Source organism: Erythrolamprus reginae, chromosome 11, assembly GCF_031021105.1.
Source record: "Erythrolamprus reginae isolate rEryReg1 chromosome 11, rEryReg1.hap1, whole genome shotgun sequence".
Classification (NCBI taxonomy): Eukaryota; Metazoa; Chordata; class Lepidosauria; order Squamata; family Dipsadidae; genus Erythrolamprus; species Erythrolamprus reginae.
The window spans coordinates 34,846,862-34,867,734 of record NC_091960.1 but is presented as its reverse complement, the minus strand read 5'-3'; the positions used below and the strand labels follow the sequence as shown (position 1 = coordinate 34,867,734).

Sequence of the window (20,873 nt, the reverse complement as noted above, 5' to 3'; positions counted from 1 at the left end):
GGTATACAGGTAATCCTCTACATTTCATTTAGTGACTGTTCAAAGTTAACCAACACTGCAGAAAGTAGTAACAACAACAACAACAATAAGAGCTTGAAGGGACTCTGGAGGTCTTCTAGTCCAACCCCCTGCTTAGGCAGGAAACCCTACACTGCTTCAGACAAATGGTTATCCAACAAATGTTTTAAAACTACCAGTGTTGTGGCATTCACAACTTCTGGAGGCAAGCTGTTCCATTGAATAATTGCTCTGACTGTCAGGAAATTTCTCCTGTTAGTTGTAAGTTGCTTCTCTCCTTGTTTAGTTTCCACCCAATGCTTCTTGTTCTACCCTCAAGTGCTTTGGAGAAACGGTTGACTCCTCCTTTGTGGTAACCCCTGAGATATTGGAAGACTGCTATGTCTCCCTTGGTCCTTCTTTTCACTAAACTAGACATACCCAGTTCCTGCAACCGTTCTTCATATGTTTTAGCCTCCAGTCCCCTAATCATCTTTGTTGCTCTTCTCTGCACTCTTTCTAGAGTCTCCAACATCTTTTTAAAATTGGGGTGTTTAAAACTGAATGCCGTATTCCAAGTGTGGCCTTACCAAGGCCTTATAAAGTGGTATTAACACATCACGTGATCTTGATTGTCTCCCTCTGTTAATGCAGCCTAGAACTGTGTTGGCTTTTTTGGCAGCTGCTGCACACGGCTGGCTCATATTTAAATGGTTGTTCACTAGGACTCCAAGATCCCTCTCACAATTACTACTGTTGAGCAAGCGACTTACAACCGTTTTTTCACAATTACGCTTGGCAAGGGACTCATTTATGACAATTACAGTGTCCCAGGATCGCATGGTGCCCTTTTGCAAATTTCTGATCAAGCAAAGTCAACGGGGGAAGTCAGATTCCCTTCACAACTTAACAAACACAGTTATTCACTTCACAACCATGGCAAAAAGGAAAAAGTCGTAAAACAGAACAAATTCGCTTAAACGTTTCACTCGCCAACATAAAGTTTGGGCTCAATCGTGGCCGTAACTCGAGGACTGCCTGGAGTCAGGGCTACTGGATGAAGCTGAGCATTTGCTAGCCGAGTGCCCTTCCTGACACCACCCAAAGTTAGCAGCAGATTAGTATTATTTTACTTTGGATTCCAGGAGAGAAATATCTGCCGCTGCTTAGGATTGAATTTAAATGTTCTGAGTGACAGGTGAACGCCTTCACCAGTCGGCCACCACACTGCAAACAAAGCCAAGGAAATATCAGCTATGGGAAATGACGAAGTTGAGTTGAGGTCCTCAGTGTGGAGGTGTTCCCTATTCCATCATTTCTTCTTCCTATCATCTCATTCTTGTTCTCCATCTCATTTGAGTGGTTCAGGTCAACTGTCCCTAACTTTGTGCTCCTGAGATGATTGGCGGGTCTTCCAAGAATCACAGACCCAGCTTAGAGCTGCTGGCTAGAGATTTCATTCATTTATTCATCGGATTTATATGCCACCCCTCTCCAAAGACTCAAGGCGGCATATAAATTCGAGGGATCGGCGTCCCGTTGAATCTGGGGAGCTTGGGGTTGGAGGACACCAAACCTGGACTTCTTTCATCCCTGTCCATTCCCATAACGTTGGGGCGAGGGAGGTCTCGGGTTCGGCCTCTCTCCTTGGTGAGCCTAACCTTGGTCCTTGCTGGTTTCAGGCACTTGGAACGGCACCACCAAAGTTGCGGTGAAGACGCTGAAACCTGGAACCATGTCTCCAGAAGCTTTCCTGGAGGAAGCCCAGATCATGAAGCGGTTACGGCACGACAAGCTGGTGCAACTGTACGCGGTGGTCTCCGAAGAGCCGATTTACATCGTTACGGAGTTCATGAGCCAAGGTGAGATAATTCCCACCTCCAGTGACGTTGACCCCTCCCCGGTATCGGGTCCCTATCGGTATGTTTGAAGACCCCACACCGGTAGTAAAACTTTTATTTATTTATTTATTTTATTTATTTATTCATTTGTCCAATACACAAATACATAGGAAGAAAGATAGACATGTGATAATATAAATGAGGGTGAGAGTGAACTTAGAGGAGAGGATATATGAAAGGAAGAGAATACAGTGATCCCTCGATTAGCACGGTCTCGATTAGTGCGAAACGCTACAACACGGTTTTTCAAAAAATATTAATTAAAAAATACTCCACGGTTTTTTTGCTATACCACGGTTTTTCCCACCCGATGACGCCATACGTCATCACCAAGAGTCACTTCTCTGTCTCTTTCTCTTTCTTTCCTGTCATTCTCTGCTTCAATCATTTTCTCATTTCTCTTTTTTTCTCCCCTTTTTTCTATCATTTCTCTCTCTCTTTCTTCCTCTCTCACACTCTCTTCCTCCCTCTCTCATCTCTTTCTTTCCTTCTCTCTCTTTCCTTCTCTCTCCCCCCCTCCACTTGCCCACGAGAAGAAAAAAAGCAACCTCTGCCGGGCAGCTCCCCTTGTGCCCCCGCTTTGTGCCTGCCTCTTGTCCCTCTCTTTGGGGATTTTTTTTTCTTTTCTGTCTGAGTGCGTCTGTGTGAGCGCGAGAGAGGGAGTGCGTGTATGTGTGTGTGTGTCTGTTGCGGCTTGGGCTGGTCGGCCTCGGAGGCGGGAGAAGGCGATGAGGTAGCAAGCGGGGAACCCGGCGGGGTGGATGGCGGCGGCGGCGTGTGTGTGTGTGGTGGCCGCCTTCAGCTTGGGGTCGCCGCCGGTGTGCTCGAAGGACTCGCCGCCGCCCACCTTGGAGCCCTCGAAAGCCTCGTCGTCTTCTGTGCTCTGCTCGCCGCTGCTCTCCAAGCGGGATGCAGCGGCTGGGAGCGCGCACCTTTTCTCCCCTGCGTGGATCCTGGCTAGCCGTCGCGCCTCTCTTGAAGATGGGGAGCCTGGCGACGTGCTGTTTTCCCCCACTGAGGACAATCGGGGTAAACTCTTTTGGTTGGGAACTAACCGGCCCGGTGCTCTTTTGGCTCTCTTGGGGTTTCCCCTTTGCCTGGGCAGCAGGAAGACCCAAGGAAGGTTCCTTTGGCCGCCCAACAGCTGATCTGCTCCGCAGCGCGCCAGCAGCGAGGAGCCGAAGATGGGGTTTCCCCTTTGCCTGGGCAACGGGGAAACTCCATCTTCAGCTCCTCGCTGCTTCCGCGCTGTGGAGCAGATCAGCTGTTGGGCGGCCAAAGGAACCTTCCCTGGGTCTTCCCCGCTGCCCACACGCAAACTCCACCATCTGCGCATGTGCGGCCATGGAAAAAAAAGGGCGTGCATGCGCAGATGGTGTTTTTACTTCCGCACCACTATAACACGGAAAATCGATTAGCGCGGGAGGTCTTGGAACGTAACCCCCGCGCTAATCGAGGGATCACTGTATATAAGATAGGTGGAAGAAAGGAAAGACAATTGGACAGGGGACGGAAGGCACACTGGCCTCTTAGGAACCTGGAGAGGTCAATCGTGGAGAGTCTAAGGGAGAAGTGTTGGGGGTTAGGGGTTGACACAATTGAGTCTGGCAATGAGTTCCGTGCTTCGATAACTCAATTGTTGAAATCATATTTTTTACAATCAAGTTTGGAGCGGTTTGTATTGAGTTTGAATCTGTTGTGTGCTCTTGTGTTGTTGCGGTTGAAGCTGATGTAGTCATTGACCGGTAGGACGTTGCAGCATATGATCTTGTGGGCAATACTTAAATCGTGTGTTAGGCGCTTTCTAGGCCCAGGATTGTTAGTCTATTTTCATAGGATATTCTGTTTCGAGTGGAGGAGTGAAGGGCTCTTCTGGTGAAATATCTTTGGACATTTTCAAGGGTGTTGATGTCTGAGATGTGGTATGGGTTCGAGACAGATGAGCAGTAGTCTAAGATGGGTCTGGCAAAGGTTTTGTAGGCTCTTGTGAGTAGTGTGAGATTGCCTGAGCAGAAGCTACGGAGGATCAGGTTAACAACTCTAGAAGCCTTTTTGGCGATATTGTTGCAGTGGGCTTTAGCACTTAGGTCATTCGATATTAGTATTCCAAGGTCTTTTACAGAATGTGGGTTAGCAGTGAGAGGTTGTTTATTCAGTTCGTATGTGCGGTTAGGATTCTTTTTGCCAATGTGGAGGGTAGAGCATTTGTTGGTTGATATTTGACGTTGCCAGGTGTTAGACCAGTCTGAGACAAAGTCCAGGTCTTTTTGAAGAGTGAGTGTGTTATCAGTGGTGTTGAAAAGTTTCAAATCGTCGGCAAAAAGAACACAGTTGCTTTCGATATGGTCAAAGCGGTGCGCGCAGCTTCAGGTCGCTGTCATGCGCTTGTGCATTTTCTCGGTGAGATTTTGTTTCTGCACATGTGCAGGAAGCGAAATCTCGCGAGAGGACGTGTGTGCGAGAGAGATTTCAGTGGAAGCAAAAAAAAAAAACCGCCGAAATCTCACTCGCACATGTGTCCCGTTGCAAGATTTTGCACCCTGCGCATGCTCAGAAGCAAAATGTTGCCAGGATGTGCATATGCGCACACCAGAGTCTCAAAGCTGCAAGGAAATGGTCTGTAACCCTAGAAAAAGCTGATATAAGCCATAATCAGTCTGTAATCATGGGTTTGGTAACTGTGCTGCAACCTGATTGGCTGTAACCTATATAAAAGAAAGAACACCCTTGCATGGGCGTGGTTTGTGGTTAGTGGTTTGTGAGTGGTGGATGTAATAGTAGTTGTATGATAGTATTGTGGGTGCGTAGTATCACATTTGGTGGTTATGTCCAGAAGCAGAAAGATTTTGGTCTAGGATTCAAAATTGGTTAAAAGAAATATTAAATTATCAATTGAAAATGAAACCGGAAATGTATCTTTTGGGAATAATCAGAGGACAGCATAGCAAAGAAGATTACTACTTGATAACACATATATTAACATCAGCAAGGTTGGTGTTTGCACAAACTTGGAAACAAGAAAATATACCAAATGAAGAAATGGCGATTAGGAAAATGCTAGACTGTGCTAAATTAAGTAAATTAACATATGAATTACAGAATAAACAAAATAAGGACTACTATACAGTTTGGGGAAAACTATATAGTTGGATAGGGGGAAAAATTGAACTAATGTTTAAGGGGAAAAAATGAACAAATTGAAACAGAATTGTAAAGTAAAAAGTATTAAGCAAAAAAAAAAAAAGATAGTATTGTGGGTGGTTTGTCCTAATGGTTAAATGTAAAGGTGATCATTTATTGAGAGAAACATTTTGCTAAGAAGGAAAGTAAAATATATTTTTACAAGGAAGCCTGCTGCGCTATTTTTCATTGAAGACTTCAATTAGGTATAGTTGTAAATAGAATAGAATAGAATTCTGTATTGGCCAAGTGTGATTGGACACACAAGGAATTTGTCTTGGTGCAGATGCTCTCTGTACATAAAAGAAAAGATACATTTGTCAAGAATAGAATAGAATAGAATAGAATTCTGTATTGGGCAAGTGTGATTGGACACACAAGGAATTTGTCTTGGTGCAGATGCTCTCTGTACATAAAAGAAAAGATACATTTGTCAAGAATAGAATAGAATAGAATAGAATAGAATAGAATTCTGTATTGGGCAAGTGTGATTGGACACACAAGGAATTTGTCTTGGTGCAGATGCTCTCTGTACATAAAAGAAAAGATACATTTGTCAAGAATAGAATAGAATAGAATAGAATTCTGTATTGGGCAAGTGTGATTGGACACACAAGGAATTTGTCTTGGTGCAGATGCTCTCTGTACATAAAAGAAAAGATACATTTGTCAAGAATAGAATAGAATAGAATAGAATTCTGTATTGGGCAAGTGTGATTGGACGCACAAGGAATTTGTCTTGGTGCAGATGCTCTCTGTACATAAAAGAAAAGATACATTTGTCAAGAATAGAATAGAATAGAATAGAATAGAATAGAATAGAATTCTGTATTGGGCAAGTGTGATTGGACACACAAGGAATTTGTCTTGGTGCAGATGCTCTCAGTGTACATAAAATAAAATATAGATTTGTCAAGAAACATGTGGTACATATGGCTAGTTGGTGGGGTTACGTTTGTGTGGAAAGGGGCGGCATACAAATCTAATAAATTATTATTATTATTATTATTAAATTATTACGTGCGCAAAAACCCTCCCAACAATCTCCCCCCTCTTCTCTTCTATAGGTAGTTTGCTAGATTTTTTGAAAGACGGGGATGGCCATTCCTTGAAGTTGCCCCAGCTGGTGGACATGTCAGCCCAGGTAACCCTATTGGGCAGGAGGCAGCCTCAGTGGTCAGTCTACCTGAAAATAGGGGAGATGGTTTTTCAGTGGGAGAAGTGGGAGGTGGGGGGAGAATCCTGTGCAGGATCTATTGAGGACAGGAGGAGCAGCAACGATGAAGCCCCCACCCCCATGTGTCATTCCATCCCTGCCTCTCTGCTTCTGCACATAATCTAGATTGCAGCTGGAATGGCTTACATCGAGCGAATGAATTACATCCACCGGGACCTGCGTGCTGCCAACATCCTTGTGGGCGACAACCTTGTGTGCAAAATTGCTGACTTCGGCTTGGCCCGCCTCATTGAAGACAATGAATACACAGCTCGCCAAGGTAAAAACTCTCAGGGGCACCCTGGAGCAGGAGAGAGAGTCACCTTTATGCGGGCGAAGCTATTTGTGCAATTAGCCATTGATTGGCAGAGGCTGTCTCCGCTCTTGGGAGAGGGAGAGCTTTTGTCGGTGCCGTTTTAGCAGGCGGTGCCGAAGCGAACGCTGAGGGTTTCTTTGTGCATGGCTGTCGGGCAGGAAGAATCGGGAGTGCACGTTAAGCTCCGGTTCATCTTATTTATGGCTCACGCCTATACACAAGAGGTGGGCTGCTAAGGGGTAACGGTGGAGTGTGTTTGCCCCCGTGGCTCTGAGTGCCAGAGGAGCCCAGTGCAATTCTGCTATTATTGACCCCCTCAGAGAGGGTCCGCAACTTGGGCGTCCTCCTCGATCCACAGCTCACATTAGAGAAACATCTTTCAGCTGTGGCGAGGGGGGCGTTTGCCCAGGTTCGACTGGCGCGCCAGTTGCGGCCCTATTTGGACCGGGAGTCATTGCTCACAGTCACTCATGCCCTCATCACCTCGAGGCTCGACTACTGCAATGCTCTCTACATGGGGCTACCTTTGAAAAGTGTTCGGAAACTTTAGATCGTGCAGAATGCAGCTGCGAGAACAATTATGGGCTTCTTTAAGTATGCCCATATCACTCCAACACTCCGCAGTCTGCATTGGTTGCCGATCAGTTTCCGGTCACAATTCAAAGTGTTGGTTATGACCTATAAAGCCCTTTATGGCACCGGACCAGAATATCTCCGAGACCGCCTTCTGCTGCACGAATCCCAGTGACCGATTAGGTCCCACAGAGTGGGCCTTCTCCGGGTCCCGTCGACTAAACAATGTCGTCTGGCGAGACCCAGGGGAAGAGCCTTCTCTGTGGCGGCCCCGGCCCTCTGGAACCAGCTCCCCCCTGAGATTAGGATTGCCCCCACCCTCCTTGCCTTTTGCAAACTACTTAAAACCCACCTCTGCCGTCAGGCATGGGGGAACTGAAACATCTCCCCCTTGCCCATGTTGTTCTGGTGTTAGATTGATTGTGTGCTTGTTTTTTTTAATATTCTAGGGTTGTTTTTTATGATTTTTTTAGCTTAACATTGTAATTGGATTGGTGGGTATTGGATTTGTTATTATGTATTGTTTTTACCTTGTTGTGAGCCGCCCCGAGTTTGCGGAGAGGGGCGGCATTTAAATCCAATAAATCTAATCTAATCTAATCTACGGCACCTGGGCAGGTAGAGAAATTGCGCGTGGAGACGCAGGTGCGCCGTGGCGTGTGTCCACGTGCGATTTCACTACCTGCCCAGGTGCAGTAGCATAATTGCGCTGGGCTCCTCTAGCACTCAGAGCCATGGGGGCGAGCACATGTCACCGTTCCACCTTAGCAACCCAGCTCTGCACAAGAATCTAGTCCATTATTATTATTATTATTATTACTGTATTATTATTATTATTATTATTATTATTATCTATTGGATTTGTATGCCGCCAGTCTCCGAAGACTCGGGGCGGCTCACAACAGTAATAAGAAACAGTGTAACAATGGGACAAATCTAATAATAAAAATATATAAAAACCCCAACAATTAAAAACCATACAGCACATATATACCAAACATGAAATATAAAAAGTCTAGGGGAGATGTCTTAGTTCCCCCATGCCTGGCGATACAGGTGGGTCTTGAGTAACTTGCGAAAGGCAAGGAGGGTGGGGGCCGTTCTAATCTCCGGGGGGAGTTGGTTCCAGAGGGCCAGGGCCGCCACAGAGAAGGCTCTTCCCCTGGGGCCCGCCAAACGACATTATTTGGTCGACGGGACCCGGAGAAGGCCAACTCTGTGGGACCTTATCGGCCGCTGGGATTCGTGCGGTAGAAGGCAGTTCCGGAGGTATTCTGGTCCAATGCCATGTAGGGCTTTAAAGGTCATAACCAACACTTTGAACTGTGACCGGAAACTGATCGGCAGCCAGTGCAGACCACGGAGTGTTGTAGAAAAACAGCCAGCATTAAATTTGCACTAGATAAAAGAGTCTATGGAACTCAAGAGGGGTTTTGCTTAGACTGTGAGAATGTAACAACTCTAGGCTGATCACTCTCTTGACTCCGCCTTCTAACTCTGCCTCTCTTACACAAAGGCAAACAATTTCACTGAGCAGTGTCCTCTGTTCAATGCTCCCCCTGGCAACCAAACAACCTTCAGAAGCCCTTGCTAAAACTTAACCCATATCCTTCCTGCTGTGTGCACAGCCCTCGGAGCGAAACCCCCGACTCAAAAATCCTTTATGAATAAATCAAACTATTGATATAAGCACACGATGAAAAGCAGGTTGTAAAAGACTCGGAGAAGGGAGGGTTTTCTTTTTGGGAGCTAAATGTCAACAGGGTCCGGGAAAAACACCAAGCTCAGCCTAATTAACACTCTGATAGATAACAAAGTCCATTTATCATTTAAGCATATGATTTACGCTCACCAGATTCCTGGCAACCAGCATCCAGCTGAGAATAAGTCTCATTGAGGCAGAAATCGCGGTTTTAAAGGTTCGTTCAAGCACACCCCCAGTTTCATCTCTCTTCCATGGTACAACGTTGAATCTCCACACCCCATTTCCCACAATCCTTTGCTTTTATACTGCCTGGAAGTGACAACACACCTCAAAGAGGCTAAGGCTGTAAGCTAATACCTTTTACTATGTAACTCCTCTCGCCTTCTCAAAAATCTTCTATAATGAGGGTCAATCCACTGACTTTCCACTCTCATATCTTCCTCATCTTCTGACTGGGACCACTCTCCCATTGTCATATCAGCCCCCCCTGGTGGTTCCTCAGGCTCACTCAAGTCACTTGCACCCTCACCCTCACCCTCTACTTCAGAGGTCTTCAAACTTGGCAACTTTAAGACTTGTGGACTTCAACTCCCAGAATTCTCCAGCAAGCATAGCTGGCTGGAGAATTCTGGGAGTTGAAGTCCACAAGTCTTAATGTTGCCAAGTTTGGGGACCCCTGCTCTACTTCCTCTGTCAACCCCCACCCCCCTGGCCCAGGGTGTGGTCCTTCCAGAGTGGACCATACCACAAATGTCATTAAGATAGAATAAAATAGAATAGAATTCTTTATTGGCGAAGTGAGATTGGACACACAAGGAATTTGTCTTTGGTGCATATGCTCACAGTGTACATAAAAGAAAATATACATTTGTCAAGAATCATGTGGTTCAACACTTAATGATTGTCATAGGGGTCAAATAAGCAATGAAGAAACAATATAAAAAAAAAATCTTAGGATACAACAACAAGTTACAGTCATACAGTCCTGAGTGGGAGGAAATGGGTGATAGGGATGATGAGAAAAAACGAGTAGAAATATCAGGGGATTTCAAAATGCTTTCCCCCTGGACATCTTGTTATTAATTTCCCTTTTTAATTTTTTGGGGAAATTGACACTTTATTATAAACGGTCTATTTTTCCCCCCAAAAGAAAAGGGGATTTAAAAATATATATATATATCTTTTTTTCTCTCTTTTTAAATTTTAACAATGGTCAAATCCGTTATGGAAAAATTTGCTTTTTCTCCATCTCCTGCAAAAAAAAAAAAGAAAGAAAGAAAAAAAGAAAGAAAGAAAGAAAGAAAGAAAGAAAAAGTCCACAAGGAGCTTCCAATTATAGACGAATGTGGGTAAAATGAGGACCCGGATTGTAGGGGCAATAGGCTGGCTCTGTTAAAAAATGCAATTGCTAACATGTTGTAAGCCACCCTGAGTCTAAGGACAAGAGCAGCATTTAAAAAAAAAAATCAAATAAATAAATTATAAATAAATAAAATATCTTCCATGATTTTGCTGTAAGTTGTCAAGAAGTTACTTTTTCAATTGCTTGTAGATGAAGTTCACATTTGGAAGCAAAAACAATGGTTAGCGTGTTTGCGTTGTCACCTTAGCCTTCTAAGCCTTCCTGGTCAGAGGGACTGGTTACTTGATTGTCCAGCTTGGTGCTTGCGGCTTCTGACAACATAAATTAAGAACGCTTCCTCTTGGCTGACTCTGTTTCTTGAGGAGGGGAAGGCAGGCTGGTATGATCTATGCTAAGAAGTCCATTTTAAATTCACTGGTGATGTTTCTCCCACAGTGGAGAATCTACGAAGTTAGTTATTTCTTTTAAAGTTAGATTTGTGCCACTATAATATTGTTTTTATCATTGTTGTGAGCCGCCCCAAGTCTTCGGAGAGGGATGGCATAAAAATCTAATGAATTACTATTATTATTATTATTATTATTATTATTATTATTATTATTATTATTTATTACAAAACTTTTTTTCATTCAGGTGGCATCTCCATCTGTAACAGTCTTGACCTCTTAACTCCATCTCCTTGCCAACAGGTGCCAAATTTCCCATCAAGTGGACAGCTCCAGAAGCTGCTCTCTATGGCAAGTTCACCATCAAGTCAGACGTGTGGTCCTTCGGCATCCTCCTGACAGAGCTTGTGACCAAGGGCCGAGTACCATACCCAGGTGAAGTAGCAAAGGCTTCCTTTAGCCTAGAGATGAATCGTTGCAATATTCACTGATGCCAGAAATCTTCTTTTCAAATAGAATTGCCCTTCGGTTTGCGCAATCCATTAAACTATAACATGGTTGGGTTGGGTTGGGTTGAGTTGGGTTGGGTTCAACATCCAGTCATTGCAATTGCTGAAATTTTAGCAGTTTTTATTTTATTTTAATTTTTTTTCAATATATTTTATTAATTTTCTTAAAATAGACAAAACTGACAAACATACATTTAACATAGAAATGGGGTTGTATCTTCCCCGCTTATTCTAGAAGTAAAATTTCAATACGGAAAAAAGAATACATTCAAAAAATACTTAAAATCAACTTATTACTTTAAATGAAAAGAAGAAATTTGTTTTACCTTATGTAATAAATACTTCATACATAAACTAATTCTAACATAACTCTTAAATCATATCCCTGCTAATTCTAACATAACTCTTAAATCATATCTCTGCTAATACAATTCTCTTATTTGTTTATTTATTTATTTATTTTACTTTTAATATTTCTTCTTGTTTATCCATATATACACTTTGTTCCATATCTCATAAAATTCTGTTTCTTCTTGATCCTTTAACCGTCTTGTCATCATATCCATTTCAGCGCAGTCTAATATTTTCTTAATAACTTCCTCTTCTTTGGGGATATTTTCCCCTTTCCAATTTTGCGCGTAATTTGAGCAGTTTTTAGCCTCTGCCATGAGCCGAATGTGCTGTGCTTTGTTTGATAAACGCTGGTGAATCGGCTCCTGGGTCAGTTGAGGATAGAGCAATTTCTACAGCCTTGAAGGCCACCTCAGAATTCAAGTGGTTGGTTGAGGACTGCATTCCCAAAGTCATTGGGATCCAGATTCAGAGTTGATTTGTGTGGAGAAGCGGTTGGGAGGCTAAAGGAGAGACAAAGTGGCTCTTGAAGGAACATAGTTTATGCCTCTCAGAACTTCACAAACCCTCGAAAAATCTCCCCAATGGCCAAATTTTAGCCCCCTAGCCTGTTGAGGTCCGGGGAGCACCTATTTTGCATGCTTGAGTCGGTGTGTGGTGCCAACCCTGCTCTATATATTCTCACATAGCTCCTGTCTTTGACAGAGGGCCGGGGCCACCACAGAAAAGGGTCTTCCCTTAGGCCCCGCGAGATGACATTGTTTAGTTGACGGGACCCGGGGAAAGCCAACTCTGTGGGACCTAATCGGCTGCTGGGATTCGTGCGGCAGAAGGTGGTCCCGAAGGTACTCTGGTCCAATGCCATGTAGGGCTTTATAGGTCATAACCAACACTTTGAATTGTGACCGGAAATTGATCGGCAGCCAGTGCAGGCCGTGGAGTGTTGATGAGTACCCAAGTTTATTAGTACCCAACTTTGGCCCCCAATGTCCCTTTTACTCTCTGGTCTGGATAAAAAAACCTTCCCACAAACCTGTAAGCAGAAAAAACTCCCAAGTCAAAATCTAACAAGACAAGATAATTAATTGAGCAAGGCAAGCAAGATAAAGAGTTCCAGAATTGAATTAGCATGGCAGTAAGTCAAACCCATTGGGAGGATGCCAGGAACTCAGGTAAAGTAATGAACATGAACTCCGCCTTTCTTCCCGACAGCCATCCTTCCCATTCGCCTCTCCTTTAAACTCCATCCCCAGGTGTGCCTAGTGAAAGGAATCTGGGCCCTTTCCTCCCTCATAAGCCACGCAACCCATGTTGATCTCTTCTGGGTTCTTCCCTACGTGCCCAAGGATGAGGAGGGAGTGGGCCTTGGTCTTCATCAGAACCCCCTCTCCCTTGCTCTGCCCATCCTGATTTTGCCCTTCCCCAGTTTCCTCCACAGTCAACGGAGACCCTCTCTCGCTATTGATCAGCTGCTCATCTTCCCTCATCACCTCGAGGCTTGACTACTGTAACACTCTCTACATGGGGCTATCTTTGAAAAGTGTTCGGAAACTTCAGATCGTGCAGAATGCAGCTGGGAGAGCAATCATGGGCTTCCCTAAATATGCCCATGTTACACCAACACTCCGCAGTCTGCATTGGTTGCCGATCAGTTTCCGGTCACAATTCAAAGTGTTGGTTATGACCTATAAAGCCCTTCATGGCACCGGACCAGAATATCTCAGGGACCGCCTTCTGCTGCACGAATCCCAGCGACCAGTTAGGTCCCACAGAGTCGGCCTTCTCCGGGTCCTGTCAACTAAACAATGCCGCTTGGCGGGACCCAGGGGAAGAGCCTTCTCTGTGGTGGCCCCGGCCCTCTGGAACCAACTCCCCCCCAGAGATTAGAATTGCCCCCACCCTCCTTGCCTTTCATAAGCTACTTAAAACCCACCTCTGCCGCCAGGCATGGGGGAACTGAGATACTCTTTCCCCCTAGGCCTTTACAATTTTGTGCATGGTATGTCTGAATGTATGTTTGGTTTTTACTTTAATGGGTTTTTAATTGTTTTTGCTATTGGATTATGGTGTACAGTGTTCCCTCGATTTTCGCGGGTTCGAACTTCACGAAAAGTCTACACCACGGTTTTTCAAAAATATTAATTAAAAAATACTTTGCGGTTTTTTCCCCTATACCATGGTTTTTCCTGCCCCGATGACGTCATATATCATCACCAAACCTTTGTCCACCTTTAATAAATATTTTTTTAAATAAACTTTAATAAAGAAACATGGTGAGTAATAATCTAAATGGTTGCTAAGGGATTGGGAAATTGCAATTTAGGGGTTTAAAGTGTTAAGGGAAGGCTTGTGATACTGTTGATAGCCAAAAATAGTGTATTTACTTCCGCATCTCTACTTCGCGGAAATTCGACTTTCGCGGGCGGTCTCGGAACGCATCCCCCGCGAAAATCGAGGGAACACTGTATACTGTTCTATTATTGTTGTTAGCCGCCCCGAGTCTCCGGAGAGGGGCGGCATACAAATCCAATAAATCAAATCAAATCAAATCAAATCTCAAAGTCCGACTCCGTCAGGGACATGACACATAATAGGGGCCATTGCACCATTAAGTGTTCTTATCTTGTCCTGTTCTTCTCGCGCAGGCATGAACAACCGGGAGGTTTTGGAACAAGTGGAACGGGGCTACCGCATGTCCTGCCCCACAAATTGCCCCCAGTCGTTGCACGATCTGATGGTCCAGGCCTGGAGGAAGGAGCCCGAGGAGCGGCCCACTTTCGAATACCTCCAAGCGTTCCTAGAAGACTACTTCACGTCTACAGAGCCTCAGTATCAGCCAGGAGAAAACCAAATGTAACTGATGGATGGGAGACCAGGGAGAGATCCCCTAACCCCCCACCCCACCCCCATGGGGACCTCTCTCAAATGTGGTGGGAAACTGGGACCGGCTGCGGAAATTTCTTCCCTACACAGGGCCGGGAACCCAGGCTCCCTCCTTGTAGAACTGGGCTTAGACTTCTTTCTTTTTTCATTTTAATTTTATTCCCTTTTGGGGGGGCAGGGGGCATTGCTTTTTTTCCTCCCCCAACATGATGGTTTTGTGTTTTAAATTCTGACTCATCCCAAATAGATGCCAGGCCGGTTTTTGGAGATATTTTTTTATAAAAAAGATGGAGATGAGGAGGAGTTGAGGGTGTAGGTGGCAGGAGAAACGATTTTGTTGTGTTTTAATACTCTCTTTAATTAAGTTACTTCTGTGTTACTTCTGGAGAACATTTGGGCCTTACATTTTCCCTTGTGGGTTCTCTGAAGAGGCTTTGTACTTCAGCCCCATTGATTCCAGCCCCCGACAAAGGACGGGCGTGGGGGGCCGTTGTAGCCCCAAATGTTTGAATGCACCTTTCCCCTAACCCCTGCTGCAGCCTACGAGGATAAAGGCAGGAGGGTTTACAGGGCCATAGCGTAAATAAATTTGCACAATGAAGTTACCTAGCCATCTTCCAACCCAGCGTTCTCCAGATAGACTGCGGTTGCACCTCTCAGCTTGCAAAGGACTATGCTGGCTCGGGATTCTGAGAGTTGTAGTCTCGTGGGTTCCAGTTGCTGTGGAACGCCAGCTGTCTTGATGCCGTTGACCAAACAATCAGGGTTTGATGAGCATGTTTAAGTCCTGCAAGATCATCGTTCCTTCCCTACAACGTTCTGCGATGTGGCCCTAACGTGGACAGTGCGCATAGCTTTTCTTCATCATGTCTTCTCCTTTCTTGGTATTATCTGGATATCACGTTTGAAAGCAGTGAGTTTGCAACGATGATGGGAGAATGCATGTAGGCAGAATCCATTACAGGCTGATCAATCAATGTCAGCCTTTTTTCCTCGAGGGGGGTCAGCTTGACTCTGAAACGATGCGCTTCGGAAAAGAGATGGGCCCTAATTCGCCGGCGCATAAGGGAAGCAGGCAGCACTGCCTAGGACAACGTAGGGAAAGGTGTGTGCCAAAATGGCTTGCGAGGCTGTTTACAGAAGGAGGGGGCGTCTGAGCTGATTACTGTGGAGCTGTGAAGAGTCTGTTCCATAGCCACACGGTGCCTTCTGACAATAAGATGACACGCCTTACCAGATGGGGGCTTGGGCACCATCCCTTGAAAATTAATGATTTTTGCTTGTCAACTGGAAGCTGTTCCAGATGTTCCTTGCCAGATGTGCTGGGACTGCAGTGTCCAAAATTCCTAGCCGACAATTACAACCCTAGCAAATTTGGAGGAAACGGCTGCCTTACCTGGTATCCGTATCCTACTTGTTCACCCGCTAACTTTTTTTCCCCTCCCTCTGCACAAACCTCTTCTAATCTTGATCTAATCTGACAGGCATGTTGAGGAATCCGTCACAGCTCGTTCGTAGGGCCCTGTCCATAACTTGGGGAGGGGAACTATGATTCCCAACACCAGTGAAAGAATATCGGAGTTGTGGCCTTCCAGGTCTGGTTGGATTAAAATTCCATCATCCTTTGCTAGCTGGGAATCACTGAAAGTTGGAATCCAGGAACTGCCCTCAACTGCCCTAAGAAGTGCTTTAGTAGAAATATAGAAGATAAGCGTTGTAGCTGTCTGTAAGCAACTACAATGAAGCCTGCCATAAAGATCCAGAGGGTGAAAAATGAGTTTCATTTCCATCTCTCCCTTCGAAAATACGGCCAAGACACTTAAAATTGCTGAAACACCTGAACTATTACATTGCACTGGGCTGATAGTAAAGCTATGCAGATTTACTGGGAAATGAGCTTTCTTGCTTATTTCAATCATGGTTCTGAACGGATTATCATTGTATGGCTTTATTACTGATGGGCGAGGTCAAAAAAACCCCGCAGTGGCTATTTCTTAGCACCTCCGCAAAGAAAATGAGAAGCAAAGAATTGCTGCAGTTTGTGATGAGAGGGACCACCATGGGACTTTCGAGACCGGGGTTGTCCAACCACACACCATACATGGACAACTTTTAAGACTTGTGGACTTCTCAGAATTCCTCAGCCAACAATGCTGGGAGTTGGAAGTTCACAGGTCGTAAAAGTTGCCATCTCTGCTTTATAGACTATGGCAGGGCTAGGCAACGTTGGCTCTTCTATGACTTGTGGACTTCAACTCCCAGAATTCCTGAGCCAATCATGCTAGCTCAGGAATTCTGGGAATTGAAGTCCACAGGTCATAGAAGAGCCAACGTTGCCTACCCCTGGACTAAGAGAAAGTTGGCAACTGCCCAAAGGTGTCATCTGCTGCCGAAGAGCAACGCCATAGAATGTAAGCCATTTAATTTGGGTTTCTCCAACCTTTTCTCAACCTTGAGATTTACGATTAAATCAACGCAGGGTTCTGGGAACCGAAATGATGTATTTTGGCAGAGAGAAGGATGGGTTCACTGACAACGAGGAAGCAAGTCAATGAGTTGGAGGTCCGTATCCTTTCCTTGACATGGGCTTCCGTTTATTGAGGTCCTTCCTGTGAAGTAAGCGAAGCCCCCATCCACTGACCATATTCCCTTTGCTTAAGGACCATGAATTGCTTTGTGGTTCACGAGACATCTTTCCCATGTTAAGCTTCCAGTCCTGGAAATGTAGTAATTTACATTCTCTTCTCCCCCCACTGTTTTTTAAAAGCCCTTGATTGATTGATAGATTCATTGATAGGAGGACAGCTAGACAAATTCCATGCCAGCAGACCCTGGGAGCTACGGGCAGACAAGCCCAGGATGAGAAAGAGAAGGGCAGCGTCTTTGGGAAAGGGGTTACCTACCACCACTGGTTTATAGTTGGACAATATTCGGAAGCAAACCAGCCCAGCTTTGAATGAGTTGTTTTAATGTCTTTGCTTGGAAGAGAAATCTATGGATCCTCGGCACGCACAAACCTACAAGACATATGGTTCAATAATGCAAGTTTATATGCCCTGTCCAGAGATCTTTTTTTAAAGAAATTGTTATTCAGATATCTAGGAGCTGCCCCTTTCTATACTATATAAAGTTGGGTTTTTTTTTAAAAAAAAATACTGTACATAAAAAGAAATAAACCTTTGTAACAAGAGAGGCTGGGTATGGATCTTTGTCAAGCGGAACAAGTCTGTTTTCAGAGTAAAAGCAGAGCAAAGATAAATGTGTGTGTGTATGTGTGTGTGTATATATATATATGTCACATTTTCAGAGTAAAAGCAGAGCAAAGATAAATGTGTGTGTGTGTGTTTGTGTGTGTATATATATATGTCACACACACACACACACACACACATATATATATATATATATATGTCACATGTTTAAGCTGAATTTGAAAATTAAGGGAGACTAGGATAGATCTATTTCGGCCTTATTTTGGCCTCATCAGCTAGCCATACCCACTGGGACTTGAACCTGCAACCTTTGCCTTGTAAGGCAGAGAATTATCCTCTAGGCTACAGTATCCAATCCCTTCAGCTCTGTACCAGGGAAGGGTTACATTTTGTGTCGAATCACCCTGGTATATTGAAGGAACATCACAGCTCCTTTTTTGCCTCTCGGCCCAACCCAGGGCCATTTCCAAGGCAGTTAATTTTATTGATAGCCGACAATTCTATCTGTTTGTGTCACATGTTTAAGCTGATTTTGAAAATTAAGGGAGACTAGGATAGATCTATTTCGGCCTTATTTTGGCCTCATCAGCTAGCCATACCCACTGGGACTTGAACCTGCAACCTTATATATATAAAAAAGCCAAATACCACTCATGCATCATCACGAAATCTCCAGAACCATAAAGCCTACAAATGTGAAACTTGGAATGTATGTTCCTCTTGGCTTCCAGATCCTTGGTAAGAGATGATTTTTTAAAAATGATCATCAGTTATTTCTTATATTATTATTAGCATGCGGTGATTTATTTATTTTATTTATTTATTGGATTTGTATGCCGCCCCTCTCCGCAGATTCTAAGGAGTTAGACATTCTACTCCCCCTCCCCACCTGAAAAGAACTCTGTTCCAAGAGAGGATTTTTTGAAAATGATCATCAGTTATTTCTTATATTATTATTAGCACGCTGTGATGCTAAGGAGTTAGACATTCTACTCCCCCTCCCCACCTGAAAACAACTCTGTTCCAACTGCTAGTGGGTGTGGCCAGCACGTGACTCATCTGGCCTGCGGGCTGGGAGTTTAGACATTCTACTCCAGTGTTTCCCAACCTTTGCAACTTGAAGATATTTGGACTTCAACTCCAAGAATTCCCCAGCCAGCGAATGCTTGCTGGGGAATTCTGGGAGTTGAAGTCCAGATATCTTCAAGTTGCCAAGGTTGGGAAACACTGTTCTACTCCATGCTAAGGAGTTCAGTTTCATAGTGAAGCATGGGTATCCCGTTACTAGTAAAATATAATCCTAGGCCACAATTTGCTTTCTTTGGGGAAGTGTGGGGGGGGGGGGATCACTTTTTTAAACAAAGTGTATGGGGGGAACAAACATTTTAATCAAGTGATTAAAGTCCCAATTCCTCCCAGATAGTCCTCCACTAGCATCCATTCCTTTGGCGACTGTTCAAAGTTATAATAGGAAAGTAAACACAAGAACAAGGGGACACAATCTGAAGTTAGTTGGGGGAAAGATCAAAAGCAACATGAGAAGATATTATTTTACTGAAAGAGTAGTAGATCCTTGGAACAAACTTCCAGCAGACGTGGTAGATAAATCCACAGTAACTGAATTTAAACATGCCTGGGATAAACATATATCCATCCTAAGATAAAATACAGGAAATAGTATAAGGGCAGACTAGATGGACCATGAGGTCTTTTTCTTCCGTCATGCTTCTATGTTTCTATGTTTCTATAAGGGCACTGAAAAAAGTGAATTATGACCAATTAACACAGTTCAGGCTCTTGCAGATCCTCATGGTCATGTTATCAAAATCCAGACACTTGGCAACTGGCAGGTATTTATGACGGTTGCACTGTCCCGAGGTCAAGTGATCCCCATCTGTACCCTTCCCATGTGGCTTCTTATGAACACCTGTGGCCAGATTTAAAATATTTGGATTTCACCAGGGCAGTAGTGAAATCCAAATATTTTACTACCAGTTCTGTGGGCGTGGTGTGGCTTGGTGGGCGTGGCAGGGGAAGGGTACGGCAAAATCTCCATTCCTTCCCCAGTCTGGGCCAGCCAGAAGTGGTATTTGCTGGTTCTCCAAACTATTCAAATTTTCTGCTACTGTTCTCTGAACTACTCAAATTTTCTACAGCTGGTTCTTCAGAACCTGCTGGATTTCACCCCTGGGAAGGGGCCAGTTAAGAGGTGGTATTTACCAGTTCTCCCAACTCAAAATTTCCACCACCTGTTCTCCAGAACTGGTCAGAACCTGCTGAAACCCATCTCTTCCTGAAAGGTGCTTTTTTTGGAGTACAGTGTTCCCTCGATTTTCACGGGTTCGAACTTCGCGAATAGCCTATACCAGTGTTTTTCAACCAGTGTGCCGTGGCACACTAGTGTGCCGTGAGACATGGTCAGGTGTGCCGCGAAGCTCAGAGAGAGAAAGAAAACAAGAGAGAGAGAAAGAAAGAAAGAGAGAAAGAAAGAGGGAGAGAGAGAGAAAGAAAGCAAGAGAGAAAGAAAACAGAGAAAGAAAGCAAGAGAGAGAAAGAAAGAGAGAGAAAAAAAACAGAGAGAGAAAGAAAGAAAGAGAGAGAAAAAGAAAACAAGAGAAAGAAAGAAATAGAGAGAGAGAGAAAGAAAACAAGAGAGAGAGAAAGAAAGAGAGAAAGAGAGAGAGAGAAAGAAAGAGAGAGAGAAAGAGAGGGAGGGAGGGAAGGTGGGAGACAGAAAGACATGGAGGGAGGGAGAAAGAGAGCAAAAAGAGAGGAAGGAAGGGAGAAAGAAATAGGGATGGAGAGAGAGAAAAAAGAAGGGAGAGAAAGAGGGAGGGAGAGAGAAAGAGAGCGAAAGGGAGGAAGAGAGAAAAAAAATTTGTCCAAACTTTTTTTAGCCCCACCCCCCCAATGTACCCCAGGGTTTTGTAAATGTAAAAAATGTGCCATGGCTCAAAAATCTTTAAAATTTTAAATTGTTGATTACTTATGATTTGTCTTTTTACATGTTGTGAGCCGCCCCGAGTCTTCGGAGAGGGGCGGCATACAAATCCAAGTAATAAAATAAAAAAAATAAAAAAAAGGTTGAAAATCACTGGCCTATACCACTGTTTTTCAAAAAATATTAATTAAAAAATACTTTGCGGGTTTTTTTCTATACCACGTTTTTTCCCGCCTGATGACGTCATACATCATCAGCAAAGTAATAACTTTTGCAAATAAATAACAAAAAAAAATTGTTAATAAATAACTATGTTTATAAATATCAGGATCACCAAGTG

The 20,873-nt window shown here is 44.2% G+C and overlaps 1 protein-coding gene across 2 annotated transcripts in view; it reads left to right on the top strand.

Annotated features, from left to right (window-relative positions):
* FGR (FGR proto-oncogene, Src family tyrosine kinase) overlaps window positions 1–17,570 on the top strand; it is a 71,138-nt gene extending 53,568 nt beyond the window's left edge. For both annotated transcript variants that reach the window (XM_070764373.1, XM_070764371.1), the window contains exons 9-13: window positions 1,680–1,859; window positions 6,146–6,222; window positions 6,421–6,574; window positions 10,941–11,072; window positions 14,143–17,570. In XM_070764373.1, the coding sequence (XP_070620474.1) occupies window positions 1,680–1,859; window positions 6,146–6,222; window positions 6,421–6,574; window positions 10,941–11,072; window positions 14,143–14,354 (755 nt within the window). In that variant the 3' untranslated portion in view covers window positions 14,355–17,570. The remainder of the gene's footprint in view (window positions 1–1,679; window positions 1,860–6,145; window positions 6,223–6,420; window positions 6,575–10,940; window positions 11,073–14,142) is intronic.
* Window positions 17,571–20,873: the final 3,303 nt, after the last annotated feature.